General features: G+C 48.4%; 1 protein-coding gene across 6 annotated transcripts in view; it reads right to left on the reverse strand.

Moving 5' to 3' along the window:
* Window positions 1–1,758: 1,758 nt before the first annotated feature.
* NDRG4 (NDRG family member 4) overlaps window positions 1,759–17,143 on the reverse strand; it is a 51,065-nt gene continuing 35,680 nt past the window's right edge. For 3 of the 6 annotated variants that reach the window (XM_083515085.1, XM_083515083.1, XM_083515087.1), the window contains 9 exons: window positions 15,116–15,172; window positions 13,788–13,891; window positions 12,898–12,954; window positions 12,752–12,803; window positions 11,579–11,626; window positions 10,345–10,380; window positions 9,775–9,826; window positions 8,188–8,226; window positions 1,759–5,745 (listed from right to left, as the gene is read on the reverse strand). In XM_083515085.1, the coding sequence (XP_083371211.1) occupies window positions 5,585–5,745; window positions 8,188–8,226; window positions 9,775–9,826; window positions 10,345–10,380; window positions 11,579–11,626; window positions 12,752–12,803; window positions 12,898–12,954; window positions 13,788–13,891; window positions 15,116–15,172 (606 nt within the window). In that variant the 3' untranslated portion in view covers window positions 1,759–5,584. The remainder of the gene's footprint in view (window positions 5,746–8,187; window positions 8,227–9,774; window positions 9,827–10,344; window positions 10,381–11,578; window positions 11,627–12,751; window positions 12,804–12,897; window positions 12,955–13,787; window positions 13,892–15,115; window positions 15,173–17,143) is intronic. The other 3 variants (XM_083515086.1, XM_083515084.1, XM_083515088.1) reach the window with 1 other exon arrangement.

Genomic DNA, 17,143 nt, shown 5'->3' on the forward strand with positions numbered 1-17,143 from the left:
CCTGGTCCTGCTCCACAGCAACTGTTTCTCTTTGGCTAGAATATATTCTTGAATGGTGAGAAGGCCTCTCACTTGCCTGGATGGAGAGACGTTTGCGTATGTGGGTTTGTATGTATCTGGGTTTTGCACTACTGCAAGGGAGCCTATTGCACAAAGGTTAAGAGTCATATGTCTTGCTCTTCCCACTTTTGCCTCTGACCCTGCCCATCATTTACATCTGGCCCCTGAAAAGTTCCCCACAAGGGGATCTGGCCCTTGGGATGAAAAGTGTTTCCCACCCCTGAGATATGGCAAAGGGGACAGAGGAAGCAATTGTGCTTTGCCAGGGGGCTGCCCATTCTATCCTCACCTTTCTTTGTGGGCTGTTCTCCTCCTCTCACCCGTTTGTTAGAGGAGAGGAGTTGTTGCTGTTGGATGTGTTCACCTGGAGCGTCAAGGCAAGAAGCAGCAAGTCAGAGCCTTGTGGCACTTCAGAGACCAACACATTTATTATAACGGCTTAAGCTTTCGTGGACAGCAGTCCAGTTCAACAGATGCATGAGCTCATTACATCCTGAGTTGTAGGTCTACATGGTTGAGGAAGAGAGCTGTAAACACTGAGAGGAAATACAGAAGAGCACTGAGTGTATTCTGCTATTAACAGTTTTAATACCGGTAATTACATTATCTACAGGTTGCAGTCTCCCTTTCCCATTTGTTCCAGTATGTCCATCTTAATGTCAATTATAGCGGGTTCCGGGAAGTGGAAATGTTTCCCCACGTGTTTCTTGATATTGTCATTTCTGATGTCCATTTGTGTCCATTTATTCTTTTGTATAGAGGCTGCCCTGTTGTATTAAGTAGAGTGCATGAGGACAATATTGGCAGATGGTGGCATAAATCACATTGGAAAATATAATCGCTTATGGCAAATGTTTTCAAGCTTTATGGGTCCACAGCTCCCTTGACCAACTACATTCTTTCTGCGGCACCCCTATAGGGCTGAGGAGCCCAATTATGTCACACCTTGCCTGCAGAGCTGGCAGCCCCTCACCCCTTTTTCGAACACCCTCCCTTGCGGAGTGTTTTCTCAGCCTCCTCTCTTCTCCCCTCTCCTTGGGAGTTCTCTGGGCAGCCGCAGCTGCTGCTCCTGGTCTGAGCTGCCCCTCATCCCACCCCAAAAAGAGGTGCCTCCTCACACTGCCCCACAGGGGACTGGGGAGCACCCCCTGACCAGTCCCAGAGGCACCATTCATTCACCTACGGAGCATGTAGCCAGGACTGCTGCAACAGACAGCTGTGCAAGCCTTTGGGAGGCAAAGACACAAGAGAGCATCAGAGGGGGGAGGGAAAGAAAGAGGGACAGAGACCAGTGTTGCCCGTGGCACCCCTGACCATCATTCAAGGCACTCCATGACACACTGCTTGAAAACCACTGGCTTATGGATTGAATCAACACAAATTGAATCACATGGCATGTGTCAACACAACTTTTTTGGAGGGGTGGTGCATGTAAAAAAATATTCAGAGTGCTCTGAATGGGATTTCCTCAGAAGCCCCATTCAAAGTGCTGTGGAAAATAGTCAGAAAAAGGTCACCTGATCTCATTATGACATCAGGTGATTGACAGGTAGGCAGCTCCACCCACCTACAAGTTGCCTCAAGGGAGGTCACAATCTGGCCCCTGGGCTTGGAAGGCTCCCCAGCCCTGATATATTGGATTCTGCTAACAGTAAATAAATAAATGTGAATAAGCTGCCGCTTCGACTGCAAAGTGAGTCTGCTTGATCTTAATATCTTTATTAGTTTTCAACACAATAATCCTCTCTACATCAATGGGTTTGTTTGTTTGTTTGCCTTGTTTTACATTTTGTAGATATTGTGGCATCAATGCAACCAGAGAGCATCAACAACCATCATGCACAAAAATATTACATTTCACCTCATACAGAAAAAAGAAATCCATTAAATTCCACCTTAATCAGGAAAATGTTTCTTTAAAAAAATCCAATTCCCCCCACCCCCACCCCACAGTAATAGCTAGATCACCTTCAAATGAAAAGCGGCACATTGGTTGCCAATTGCTACAAGTAAATGGCAGGGGTGGAATCCAAGATAAATATTATATATAGGAATTTATAGATCTATCTCATCTGAAAGAACACATCAAGAAAAAAGGCAACAATATCTACAGCAGCCTCCTCCAACCAGGTGCCCTCCAGCAGGTGTTCTCTCCTGCAACTTCCTTCAGCTCCAGCCAACTTGGGTGTGTGATGCTGAGAAGCTGATGGGAGCTGTAATCCAACAACCTCTGGAGGGTCCCAGGTTGGCAAAAGCTGATCTACAGTAAAAGAGGGTCCTAGTAGCCTTCAATCATTCATATTTAAAGTTTAGAAGGAAGCACACAAAATAAAAGAGTCTGAGATTAGAGGATTACATCAAACAGAGAGTGTGTCTGGACTGGTTGTGGCAACATCAAACCATTTAAATGCAAAGATGCCTGGGCTACGCACACATATATACCCCTTGACATGCGCATTGTCAGGAGCGAGAAAGTCAGGTGCAAAGCCTGCCGAGTAGCAGAGAGGCGAGACAGAACTCCTCGCAAGCTGCTTGTTGCTCTTTGGGCCAAACCCCACTTCAAGCTCTTTGCTTGCGTGGAAACGCAGCGATGTGCACGATTGGTGATGTGGGTGGGGTGTTTCATCAGTAAAAAGAACTGAGTGTCTGACATGAGATCAGGATGCGGTAAGGATGCATTTGGGATTCAGCAAGAACGATGGGCTGGGTGGTCCAGCAGCAGTTTGGGGAAAGGAAGGAGAAGGGTATATTGGCTCATTTGGAGCCCAGAGTGGCATGGACAAGAGCCTTTCTGGTTTCACGTCAATAGCAGGCTTACAGTAATGCAGAGCAAGTAGGGAGAATCGCCTCTTCAAAGGCATGATGAATGTGCGGAACTTGAGAAGAAATGCGAAGGCAAATTCTTGCTAACTGTTCCTCCTCCAAACTCTGAAAGGGGTTCTGAGATGAATTGAAATGGAAAGACCTCAATAAATTAACAGCCCCAGAGCCACGGGGTGGGGTGGGGGGCTGCCTGAGACCTATCCTAGAGGACACACACGTTTGCTTCCCTCTGGTTTTGTGGTGCTGCCAGAACGGAAATGAGGCACTGTCCCAGAGAGCACTCAGGTGGTTGCGGGGGGATCCTTCAGAAAGTCAGGAAGGACAAAGCACAAGATGACAGGGTGGCATGCTAGTACGAAGCATAACCACATCGTGAGGGGACAGAGTGAAGGGGCTGGATGCTAGGCAAACAGGGCACCTTTTGAAGTGAGGATCCCGCAAGCCTCTTTACTGGAATTGGGGGAACGTATCCTGTAACGTTAATTAATGCATATAGAATTGCCCCCCTGAGAGCCTCCATCTAATGAAAGGACCAATGGAACTTATGGGTAACTTCTTGAATATAAGAGTAATTATCATTTAATGCTTATTAAAGAGTCTATTTTTTTCTAAGTGCCATACAGCCATACAGATATTAAAACACAAGAAGACCCTTGCTCACAGGCTCACAATGTACTCAACAGGAAAAGAGTGGGGAGGAAATTCAAATGAACATTGCCTTTTTATCCCCCCCCCCTTAACTGTGATGACATTACAGTGAGTAAATAAATACTAGATGAAATACTTCATAAGGGAAACCACAGAGGCTGCTGTCGTGTGGGCGAGAGAATGGGTCTCCTGTGGGTCAATTGGAACAATGGCCTCTATCCAATGCTAGTTCTACTCAGAGTAGAACTTAAGTGGATACAGCATCTAATGTGGACAGGCACAGTCTGGGGGCAGATATCCCAGCACCTTCACATGATCCATCACATCCCTGAGGTGCAGAGGGGGCCACAGACAAAACTTCAGGATCAGGGCCTTCCATGAGGCTACCTGTTTTTTCATACAGGCGGGAGCATGGAGGAGATGTGACCAGTCCCCTCTAGGGCTGTTTTGGGGAGGAAGCTCTTTATCCCCATCAACACAAGCCTTACACAGTAGAGGCTGGAGTATAACACCCCCAAGGGTGCCTGCCTAGTTGGGAATATTTTTATGTTTTTATTTTCTGTGTTGTGTTTTAAAATAGTTCTTGTACCCTGCTCTGGGACTGTTGATCAAGAACAGGAAACAAATATTTAAAATAACTAAATAAATGCCATGTTCCTGGGCCCCATTTTCCCTCTTTCAGGCTGGATAAGCTTCTGCTACTTATTCCTGCTGAGCCTAAAAGCATATGCACAACCCAGCACTGCTTTCTAGGGGGGTTTCCTTCAAGGGAAGCATCCTGGGAACAGTTACTGTGCAAGAGTATCAAGCATCTACTATTCCTGAGGGGAAAGCCACAAGGGTTAGCATGGTCTAAACATGCGTAAATGTGCCCTTGTGTTTTTGATTCCCGCCACTGATTGTCCTTTTAAAAAAATTAATAAGCTATGGTAGTAGGGGCAGCAACAAGTGTTACCCAATGGCCATTTATAGCACTGGTTAAAAGGCTTGAGGAAACCCCAAAGAAATCCTAAAACCAACTATGACCTTTCCCTACCCCTTATGCTTGGAAAGTCTTGCTGCTCATTCCTAGTATGGGGGGGGGGGCGCACACAGGTTCCCACTTTCTGCTTTTGACTGAATTTACATGTAGGGGAAGGAAATGATGCAATAGGACCCCCATGGATGGTTTTCTACAGCAAGCTGGAGAAACGGCTCGACTCTATGGACAAGTTCCTACCCAGTTAAGCCCCAATTTCTGTTGTCTTTCCAGCAAAACCTGCCGGCACAGAGTCAGCCACCAAAAAGGCTTTCCAAAGCTGTGGAACTAAAAAGCTTGTGCTCCAAAGCCAAAGAGAAGGGTAGAAATTAAGAGGCATTTGCCTTCAAGGCTGCAATTTCCCTCCTTCCTGAACCAGTGCTGTAAAGTGGTTGGAGTGTCAGACGAGGACCTTGGGCCAGTCACTGCCTCTTTCAACTAGCCTACTTCACAGGGTTGTTGTGGGGATTAAATGAGGAGGGGTGAACCATGTATGCCACCTTGAGCTCCTTGGAAAAGAAAAAGGAGGGATATAAGTGTCTGAAAATAAACAAGTAAGTAAACCACTGCACGGGTACACTGTGGATTAATTGTTGGGCATCTAAGCTGAAGGGCCCACGAGAACACTCTCCCCCTTCTGACTCACTGGGTGAGTGGCTTTTCTGAAGGAGAGGCACCCTGGCTAAGCAGGTGTAAAACATCCCTCCTGCTCGCCTTGCCTCAAGCTGTGCAGAGGGACATGCCTGCCGCTTCCAAGCCAGCTAGAAACCAACCCAAGGGAATCGCCCTGGTTCAAAATGGCGCCTGGGCCTATGGGTGGAGGTGGCCGTTGACATCAAGCTGCTGCTGCTTCCCACTCTCCCTATGCCCCCTCCCAACTTTGTATTCCATAATGTGAAAGGAAAAGAAAGACGGCAAAAGAAATTAAAGCCACAGGAAGCCGCAGGGGATGGAGCCAGCTGGAGAGTGACTGGATGAGTGGGCCCTCGAGGTCACCCGTGAAGAAGACGGTGAGGAGGAGTAAGGTGGAGGTCCTCAGCAGGACACCTCCATGGTGTGGTTGATCTGCCCCATGGCCTCGCTGCTCTCCGAGTGGGTACAGGCTCTTGGGCGGTTGCCCCCGCCCTCCACAGAGCTGGCGCTGGTGAGGGAAGCCGTGCGGGAGCGGGCCAGGCGCGTCATACTGGCAGAGGGCACTATGGGGAGAGAAAGAGAGAGAGAGAGCATCAATGCTTCTGCCAGGGACAAACAGCGGACCAGGGAGGGTCCGGGCGGAGCGAGCGCCACAAAGACGAGCAAAGCTGCCACAGGAGAGGGAAGAAGCAACATCAAGCCCCTGGCCTCAGAGAGCGCCTAAAGCCCAGCAGCCTTCAGCCACTCAAGCCCTAGCCATGCACCAACTCTTGAGGCGTAAGGACACAAGGGCACAAAAAGAGCTTGCTGGATCACGTCAATGGTCCATCTAGTCCAGCATTCTGTTCTCAGAGATGCCTGTGGGAAACTGGAAACTGAATATAAGAACACTCTCCCCTCCTGTTATTCGCAGCAACTGGTATTCTAGCATTACTGCTTTGGACTGTGGAAGCAGAGCATAGCCACCATGGCTAGTAGCCGTTGATCACCCTCTCCTCTGTGAATTCATAGTCCAAAACATCTGGAAGGCACCAGGTTGTGGAAGGCAGACAAACCAGCCCAGCAATCAAACCCCAAAGACATGACCAAGCTGACTGTGTGGGAGACAGTGGGTGGCTTGCCAGACGATGGCTTGTGTGAAGAATTTCAGAATGATGTGCTCTAGGTACAGAAGCCTGCCATCTGCCCTCTCAGCCAACCTGGCCAAAGGCTTGGGATGATGGAGGTCAGGGTCCAGCAACATCTGGAGGGCTGCAGGAGAAGCCAACCCTGGCCTAAGCAAACAGCCACAACAAGCAGAATGTGACCCAGTTGCTCCTGAAGACTGCAGAGTGCCAAAACACACATGGGGCATGTCAAGCTGCAAAATAAATTCTTCTACCACTGTTCTGAGGCTCCATCACCCCCCCTTTTTTTTTTGCTTCCCTCACCGATGCAAGAGGCACAGGTGACCGGCAAAACTAAATAGCAGGTAGGGCTGTGGTGGAACAGGGTGGTAAGCAAAGTGACTCTCTGTGCCTGGATGCACCTCCTGCGTGCCCTGCTCTGCCACTGATGCACAATCCCCAACATCTCAGCAGCCAAGCAGATGCTTGCAGGAAACCAGCAAGCGGGACCCAAGCACAACAGCACTCTCTCCTCCTCTAGTTTTCACCAACAGGTATTCAGAAGTATTGCTACCTCTGGTTGTGGAGGCAGAACAGCCCATCGTGGCTAGTAGTTATTGATAGCCCTCTCTCCTCTTATTGATAGCCTTTTCTCCTTTTTGCATGGTCTTATATCCCATGCTGGGACGCGGGTGGCGCTGTGGGTAAATCCTCAGCGCCTAGGGCTTGCCAATCGCATGGTCGGCGGTTCGAATCCCCGCGGCGGGGTGAGCTCCCGTCTGCGGTCCCCGCTCCTGCCCACCTAGCAGTTCGAAAGCACCCCTAAAGTGTAAGTAGATAAATAGGTACCGCTTTCTAGCGGGAAGGTAAATGGCGTTTCCATGTGCTGCGCTGGTGCTGGCTCGCCAGAGCAGCTTCGTCATGCTGGCCACGTGACCCAGAAGTGTCTCCGGACAGCGCTGGCCCCCGGCCTCTTAAGTGAGATGGCCGCACAACCCTAGAGTCGGACACGACTGGCCCGTACGGGCAGGGGTACCTTTACCTTTATATCCCATGCTGGTCAAGGGCCATGCTGACTCCGCTCTTGTGCATCTGCCCATGAACAGGGCCCCCAACTCTAAAGTTCAGCTGAGCACAATTCCCTTTCTGTGCCAAGATGCACAAAATCCAAGAAGTCATGGGTGCACTCATAATTGCAAGACATGTGAAAATGCCATGTCTGGTCATTAACCTTCTTTTAAAAAAAAATATTCCAAGAGGGACACCCTAGGATTTGTAAGTGCACATGCGTGGCTGTTGAAGAGAAATTGCAAACCCCCAGGAACAGCGTGTTTTGGGATTCAGTCAGGTGTGATGCTGCTGCCAAACAACCTGTGGGAAGCTGTGACTATCAGCAGGAAGGTATCACACCAACAACACACTCAGGATGCTTTTGGCCAGCCTCCTGAAAGCTGGTACCTCCCAGATGTTTCAGACCACAGCTCCCATTAGTCCCAGTCAGTGTGGCCATAGGAAGCTGGGATTGATAGACGTTGCAGTCTGAAACACCTGCAGAGCACCAGAATGAGGAAGGCTGCCTTGGAAAGCACAGCGGCAAATCTTTTTTGGGGAAAACTCATCTGTTTCAACAAACGCCATTGGAATGACATAGCTGCGCGCTTCCCATAGTGTGTGAGTCATGCTACAGATGCAGCAGGGGGAGGGCAGATGCTTCTTTTTCTGTCAGCCTCAGTCGCCTGTTTACTTGCCTGTCTCTTTACTGCAGGACCAACTATGGAAGCTGCAGCAGAAAAGCACACTCTGTACAGCAGCAATGCACAATAAGGAGAGGATGGGGGCGAGGGGGGGTACATGCAGCATGTGGATGTGACAGTGAGCAGACATTGGGGGAGGGGATACCTGATCCTCCACTCAGCCTTCGGTCCTTCAGGTACGCAACTAAGAGAGATATGGAGGGGAGGTTGAGTAGGAGGTGGAAGCAAAGAGTCTGGTTGAGGGTTGGGAGGGCAAGAGAGGCTTTTATTTTGGAACATCACATATTCAAGGCTTGTCTGATCAACAGCAGAAAAACAAGACAAGAACATCACAACTGATAACCAGAGAGAGAAAGAGAAAAAGAGAAAGAGAAAGAGACAGAGAAGGCAGGAAGAATTTCACACATACAAATTATTCCTGCATTGGAGAGATTGAACTAGATGGCCCTTTGGGACCCTTCCAACTCCATGCTTCTATGATTTTTGTTTATCATTTATTTCTGAGATACCTAATGTCGCTAGGCCAAGCTCTCTCTGACCAGGGTGATTAGGACTGGGAGGAGAGAAGAACAGATCTGAAATGTTTGGCAGATAACGGGTCTTTAAATCCACACTGAAAGAAGTGCAAAATGCCCTTTGGGTTCTGACATCTCTCTGATGCAAAGCCCTGGCCACGCTCCACGTGCTAATTCCCAAAACCATTTATCCTGGAGTTGACTGTGAGTTGTTCTCATGGTGTCACAGACATGCACAGAACTGGGAAGTATCAGGCAAAGAACACCCAAACACACTCATTTCCTTGATCATAAACACACTAACGGCTCGTTGCCTCTGTAGGGCACATCCAGCAGGCCACGGCCCTTGATGGAGGAACCTTGTCCAGGAGCAGGCGCTCAACAACAGGGCTAGTAATCTGTTTGGAGCTGAAGTGAGGACACATGGGAGCACATTAAATGTGTAGAGACCACACCTACACTATTTAAAGCAGTAGCATTCCAATTAAACAGTCATGGCTTCCCACAAAGAATTCTGGGAGCTGTATTTTGTTAAGGGTGCTGCTGAGAGTTATTAGGAAACCTATATTCCCCTCACAGAGCTGCAATTCCCGGAGTTCCCAAGGAAGAAAGAATGATTGTTAAACTACTCTGGAAATTATAGCTTGGAGGGGGGGGTGGGAGGATAGGAGTCTTCTAATAACTCTCACCATCTTAAGAACCTATGACTGTTTATAATGGAACAATACAGCTTTAAATGTGGTCAAAGTCTGAGCTGAGAAGGGCTGGGTGGATCATATCTAGTATGTGCCAGTTTTGCCAATGTTTGCTCATGTCCATTCTGTCCATACAAAAACCCATATTTAAATACATATTTGACTCTGAATTTATCACAAAATAAAAATTTAAACCCATATGAGTCTTATGTATGCATTTTAAAACATGCTTTATCCTAAAATACATGTTTTGGTACACTCTTTGAGCTGACAACTGCATCATAAAATTCAGATACTGACCAAGTGTGAAATCCAAAGAATTATACTCTCATCCAAATATTATTCTGGGAGGTACAAATTAGACCAGTTCATTACAAATGTAGACCAAAGGAAATTATCCTCTGCTGAGTCACCTGCTTCTACACTCTCCAATTACAAACACATGAACATCTCTTACAATCCCTCAGTTACACAAACACAGTTTTTGAGCACACTGATCCCTCAAACTAGACAAATACTTACTGTAGCCCATCCCTTGAAGGAAGTACTTGAACGCTTCCGTCAGTTTTCCAGGCTGTTCAAGAAATCAGAGGGATGCGGATGAAAAACAGAAAGAAAAGCACCTACAACCAGACACTGCATAAATAGCAGGGGGGGGGGTGCATCAAGCTCAGGACATGGATATTAGACACATGTGGATGAGCCCACTATCTTCTAAATCTGAGCTTTTTAAATTGAGATTCTGTATTTTAAATCCAGTTTGTGAATCTAAATTCTGATCTTATTTTTATTTCTCCTCCTCCTCCCCCTGCCCTGCCCAGTTGCACAAACTCCCCATCACCAAGCAAGGGGGGACGGAGATATTTGGGTTTTGCTTTGCTTTAAACTGCTTGGAACCAAAATGGGTATTTTCTTCATCCCTTCAACAACTAATTCTAGAGTAGGATGCAACTCAGGGAGTTTTGGGTGAAATAAGGAGAGGTATGAGAATCCCACCCAGCCTAAATGCCCAGGCACACCCAGACGGAGGTTTCTGAGCTCCACAGAAGGTCTTCTAATAACCAAGAGTAGGGAGGAAGAGGAAGAACTCACCTGTGTGACTTGAGGGAGCCCACCAGAATCAGCCATCTGGGTGGAAAACAGAGTTTTGAGTCAGACAAGCTTCCTTTCCAGGTGACCAGCCCCCCCCTCAATTGCATGCATCACCCAGTTATTAGCTGGGGCTGATGGGAGTTGCAGTCCATAACATTAGTAAGGCAGCAGGTTGGATTAGGCTTTGAGTACAGTCTTAAGGGGCCCCTGAGTCACTGCTGGGCCTGGCACCTGCAAATCCCAGCTTCCATTGGCTTCAGTCAATGCCACTCTGTACCAATCAACCAACCAGAGATGCCCACCATCTTTTCAAGATGGCCGACATCCTCAACTAGTGAAGGGAAAGCTAGACATTAGGAGGCTCAGGTGCCAAATCCCTATCTGTTGTGGGTGGGGAAGGCAAGCAAAAGGGCTGCCTCCCCCAGACTCAGAACCCCATTTGGAGAAAGAGAACTGGAAGCAGCAGCAGCTTTTGCAAGCACAAAGATTAAGGGAAGGGCTGACACGCTGTGCTTCAAGTCCTGCCCCTTTTAAAAAAGGCTAGGCTGCCATCAGTGGCGTAGCGTGGGGGGTACAGGGGGGGCCGGCCGCACCAGGCGCAACATCTGGGGGTTAGGGTTAGGGGGCGCAAATCCACGGGTTAGGGGGCGCAAATCCACAGGTTAGGGGGCGCAAATTACTTGCCTTGCCCCGGGTGCTGACAACCCACGCTACGCCACTGGCTGCCATGATGTCTAATGAAGGGCTGTGGATTCTGAAACAGCCTCCCCGCTGCCCTTCCCAAAGGGCAGGAAGGCCCCAGCCCAAGTTGCACCAATCACAAAGTCAGTAGGGGTCTTGTGGGCCAACCTCCCCACGCGCCTTAAATGCAAGATATCCAGAACTAGAGTGCCCCCGATGGTGGCCTTCCACCCTGTGCTATAAGACCTCTGTGCAATGCCTGCAGCTCCTATTATACATCACCTCCAGAACTGTGGCTTATAAGTAAATGGGGGTAAGCACCACCATCCCCACTGGGTGTCTCAATGGCTCCTATTTTCAATTGGGTTCTGGGGTATAGATACATAAGACATTGCACCCTTGTCCTTGGCCCTTAAGAGCCCAGTGGGAGGAAGAAGGAGAGAGCAAATTTTGATGGAATCAAAATCACTTACACAGAATGAGATCTAGGGGTGGGGAAGAGTGGACTAGGGATTAGGGCTTGTCCTGAAGACTTGCCCTTCCACTATCTCACCTTCAGGAAAGTGGTGGTGGTTGGATCCAGTTTGGAGTTGCATTCAACCTAACAAACAGCAAAGTCAGAGTTTCAAAATAGCATCAAGTCCAGAAGCACAAGCATCACCTGCCCTGCACGTGGTGTGACCCAGCAGCCAACACAATCAGCCTCCGAGGTTCAGTACACCATGGACAAAGCTAGGCTTTATTTCACCCAGGTCAAAGACCCAGTTTGGAACCCCCTCACACATTTGTGCACGCACACACACAGGCTGGCAGCCTCAATGGCACCCCTCTGGAAGCTTCACCTGGGGCAATAAAACCTTGCTAGCCTCCCTGTAGCTTCGGCGCTGCAGTAAACCCTCAAAACAGGAAACAACAGCAAAATGGTGTACAGCTTTGGCAACAACAATTAAAATAAAGAAGAGGAATGTGACATTCTAGTTTTTAACTATGGCTCAAACAGTAAAGATAGGGGGTGTGGTGTAGGGGTTACAGTGCTGGACTATGACCTGAGAGACCAGGGATTCAAATCCCCATTTGGCCATGAAGCTCACAGGGTGACCTTGAGCCAATCACTGCATCTCTCAGCCTAACCTACCTCACAGGGTTGTTGTGAGGATTAGATCAGGAGCAGGTAGAACCATATATGCCACACTGAGCTCCTTGGAGACAAAGGTAGGATATAAATGCAATGAAATAAAAATAATAAAAAATAAGTGGGAAGTAAATGCAATAAACAATAAATAAATAAATCCCCTTAGGAGCCAGGGAGGTTGCAGCTCTCTCTCTCTCTCTTTCTTTCCCAAAGCTTCGGGGGGGTGGGGTGGGAGAGACAGCAGGCAATGGGGTAACAGGAAGTGCTTCATGCTGATGGCTCTCTGTTGGGGTGTTTATCCACCACTGAGTTTCACAAACCAATTTGAACAAAGTGGCCAAATCAGTCACAGTAAAAATAAAATGGAATGCCAGGCTCAGCAGGGTGGGAAAGGCTAGCCTGAAGTCTGCAAAAGCATCCTCAGGAGGCCTCTAGCTTTTCTTAAATACCGTACCTGCCACCCGCCTCCCCCCAGCCTTCAAAGAAAAGACAAGCTTGCAGTCTAGGGGAAGGACAAACCCATGCTATGAGCTTGATCTCAGACATCATTCAAGCAGGGAAGATTAACTCTTTGGAGCTTAGCTCCTTACTCACCACGCCATCTTCGGCCGGTGCGTTATCGCCCACCACCAGCATCACAGGGCAGCTGCAAACCCCAAGGGGAGAAACGTGATTAGCAGGAGAGACCTGCTCTGCTCAGGGCCCCTCCTCATCCTCCCTGGAGTAAATCAGTGGCTTACCGGAGTGTCTTGGCGTTCGGGATGCTCCCAGGTCGGTTAATGTCCAGGTCCCTGCGACTGAGAAGAAAATAAGGAATTTTAATTGAAGCAGACAAACATGCAGGGGCTCTGCCACTGTGCTATGTCTGAGTTCAGCAGGACTACAATATTTGCATCATACCCAGAGTTGGAGCAAGGTGGGTGTGGTCTGCCCCAGGTGTCATCCCTGAGGGGGGGGTGACACCACCCCCAGAACACTCACCGTGGGCGGTGCACTCCCAGGGTGGGGCACTTGCCTTGCCCCCTGGGTGGCTAGCCCCACCCCTGGGTGCATGCCACTCAGGGTGCTAGAGCAGCTAGCTCCGCCTCTGATCACACTGTGGCATTTCACCTTTTATTTACAACGTATTTGTAAAATTCTGCAAGAAACTCTCAGTCAAGCATAGGAAATTTGCTTGGTTTTCGGGGATGTTTTTACAATCAAGTACAGTGGTACCTCGGGTTAAGTACTTAATTCGTTCCGGAGGTCTGTTCTTAATCTGAAACTGTTCTTAACCTGAAGCACCACTTTAGCTAATGGGGCCGCCGCGCCACCAGAGCACGATTTCTGTTCTTATCCTGAAGCAAAGTTCTTAACCTGAAGCACTATTTCTGGGTTATCGTAGTCTGTAACCTGAAGCGTATGTAACCCGAGGTACCACTGTAGTATATACATTTTAATAAATAAAAACAATAATAAATAGTTTTTTGAAGGTATTATTAAAAACAAGCTTCATCATAACTGGATGTGAGCGATAGGGCTTGCAAGCAAATTTTAAAAGGGGGGAATTGGGGAGAGTATGGTGGTAGCTGTCTGTTGGGAGGAAAGCATGGTCCAAGATGCATGCAGTTCCTTCAGCCCCTGCCCCTACCTGTTGTACATGTTCCAGAAGAGCTGGAGGTTGAACTGGTTCACCATGCTGCTGATCTGCTGCCGATAGCTTTGCACCAGCTCTGTGTTCCCCACCAGCTCTTCCTGTGGGTGTGGAAAGAGGGCAGACAGAAAGGAGGCCAAGTCAGGGCACCATTGAGGACCAGAGCAACCATTCTGGGCTGGAGGAGGCATTGACTGGAAAAGCACCTCTGTGAGCCCAAGGACTCTGCTGGATCCACTTCTTTGTAGGGCACAGCTCACCGCTTAAGAGCCAGGCTAAAATTGCAGACCCAGGACTCAGCCGTACTTAACTTTTGCCCCACATTTTCCAGAGACAGGTCTGCACTTTAAAGCACCTTGTCTGAGCACTTTTCTTTGCCCCTGACACTTTCCTTGCAAAAACCCACCCTTTGATGCTGAATCAGAACAAACAGCAATTTGGGTTTTCCACAGATTGCTATTTGCTTGGATTCAGCAGTAAAGAGCAGGTTTCTGGAGGGAAAGTGTAGGACGACGACGACAAAGCACTAGGATATGGTGCTTTAAAGAGCAGACCTGTGCCTAGAAACACAGCACAAAATGAAGTCTGGTCACCCCTGCAATTTTGAGTTTGCTGAGCAGGCTGGCTGGCTGCCAACCCTGATCCTGGGTAAGGATATGTATTTGATACCCTGCCATAAGGGGGGGTGCTGCAGACAGGTGGCTTTTCACTTGGTTTCATATTCTCTCTCTCACACACCTCCCAGCATGGTCTCTTTGGATTCATCCTTGGGAAGAGACCTGCGTGAAGTTTTAAAGGAGCCCTGCTACCATTCAGGCCTGGCTCAGGGCTTTTGTCTCAGCCCTGAAAATGTGTCGTTTTCGTGGGGCAGAACTCTGGATCTCTTTTACAGAGTCTCTAGCATTCTGTTGCTATTGACTGCTGAAACTAAACAGAGACTTCTTCTCTGCCCCAGGCCCTCCACACTTGTAAGCGTCTGCTTAAAATGCAGCCACCTGGAGATCTCTGTGCATCACAGGGTCACCAACACCTTTGGCTTGCACCAAAATATTGCCAGACCAGGTGGGAAGATGCATCACAGGAACCAACACCTTGTCAGGATGTGACAACCTCCACCTGGCTGCCTCTCAAGCTCCTTGCATGGGAGACTCAGGCTGCAATGTCCTTCTAAAGAGGTTCCCCTAGTCATTCTTGGACAGGGCGAGCTGGAGGCTTTCAAGAAGTGTCTCAGTCTTGCCCTTTGACAGCCCCAAAAGCAGAAGGGGGGAGGGGAGAAGCACCCCCACCGCTCCCAGCTCCTTCCATAGCTGTTGCATGCTTCTTACCTGGCTGAACAGGTGAGTCAGAACTGTGTCAGGCAATGTGCTGGTCAGGCCAGAGAGCTGAAAGTTGAAAGCAGAGCATAAGAGTAAAGAATTAATTGCCTTGCAATATCAGATTAACAGTCCACTCCGATGCCCTCTGAACCTGAAGTCAATGTGACTTTCTTCTAAGCCCAATTGACGTTCCACACCTAATACCTCTCCTGTTCCAGGAATTTGTCTAGTTCAGCCTTCCTCAACCAGACTATAACTCCCATCAGCCCCAGCCAGCACAGCTGTCTGGTGCAGGGGATGATGCACATAGTCCAAAACATTTGGAAGACCATTAATTGGGGAAGGTCGGTCTAATTCCCTTATAAGTCATCTGAGCTTTTGAGCCCATCAATGTTATTTTGTGGTCACTATGAAGCCCCAAATTAGATGTGAACTCAGGGGGGCAGGGCGCAGACTAAAGGCAGGCCTCTCCCTCTGCAGTTCAGGGATATTAAGATAGGGCAGTCCGCTGTGATGGGCTAAGGATGACTGAGACTTTATGTGCTTGCAATATCCTACAGGTGAGTCAAGAATTTCAGTTAGCTCATTCCAGGCAATGGACTGTCAGGAGTGGACATAGAACCCAGTCACTTGGACCCAAGCCAAGTGGGGAGCAGAACTCTTGGGAGGAGCTGTCTTGTCAGCTGGGGATGGCCCACTGTTGCCCACCTGCCCTCTGTCTCCTGAGATAACCCATCATCACACACCCAACCAAGTATGAGCCATGCTGTGACACCCACAGAAAGGAATGGCAGTGTGCTCTGGTACAGGGCTCCAGGTTGGAGAAGCCTCCATCACAAGGCTGGAAAATAGGAGCAAAGGACCATGGTAACTACTATACAGATCCAGCACTGCACTGAGCCACAGGTAGCTTTATTTTGGGAGGTGTGGGGGGTTTTAATTGCCCCAAGAATGGTTGCATGTGAATATGCTGCACACCCCAGTAGCCTACCGAAAAAGAGCTAGCTTGTCACATTAAATGTGTGAGCAGCTTCCAGGTCTGGGCCTCTAATTAGGCAGAGTGAGGCAGCTACCTCAGGTGGCAGATGCTGAAGAGTGGCAGCAGCAAGCTCTTTAGGGGCTGGGCTCTGTGTGCCATTTGCACACTCTACATACCCCACTCTCAACACTTCTGTGTTAAGTCACTCATTGCCTTCATTGCTGAAGGTTGAACTGCTTTTCTTCTCAAGTTGTGCAAATGGTGGGGGGGGGGGAGGTCACAGGGATTAAGCAAACAGATGCAAAAATGATTTTTTTGCACAGGTTATTGCGGTCTGGGATATTTTGAGCAAGAATTCAAAACCCTAGATGGAGATTAGTAAACAGCTGCTCAATTTGTGATAGCACAAAAATGAAAACCCCTACATGTCTGGGTTGGGTTAAGAAAACCCTGGGATTTCTTAATTATGGATCAATTAGCACAGCAATTTAGAAGCCAAGAAAGGAGACAGAAACAGACCATTTTATGAAGGACTGGCAGGCAGTAATAACATACCTGGAAACAGAACCAGTGAATTAGGGCAAGCCACATGAGGGCAAATGTACTCATCGTTTATACTAATTACCTCAGAATATATTGCTTTCTGTTTGTTTGTTTGTTTGTTTGTTTGTTTGTTGTTTGTTTGTTTGTCTGTATGCTAAGCAAAGCAAACTAAAAGTGAGCAATCAGGGAGGCCATTGTAATTAGATTTTTTATTGATAGGAAAGGAGGGGATTTTTTTTTCACATTTTATGTATTAATGGCAGGTAAAAATGGATAAAACAATAAGTTGCCAACACCTGCCCCCCAAACATGCCCTGTGGCCCCACTCTGTATGGGCTGCTCTGTATGGGTTGTCAAAGGAAGATGCATGAACTTTGCTTTTTGCACAGATGTTGATGGATCCAAAGAGACCTCACTCAGCTGTCCATCCCCAGCAATGAGTCTACTTGAGCAGCAGCAGCAGAAACCTCAATTGGCCTGCAGAGACTTGGCTCTGACACACACCCAGTAGCGGC

Source organism: Podarcis liolepis, assembly GCF_965112155.1.
Source record: "Podarcis liolepis genome assembly, chromosome: 7".
NCBI classification, from domain to species: Eukaryota; Metazoa; Chordata; class Lepidosauria; order Squamata; family Lacertidae; genus Podarcis; species Podarcis liolepis.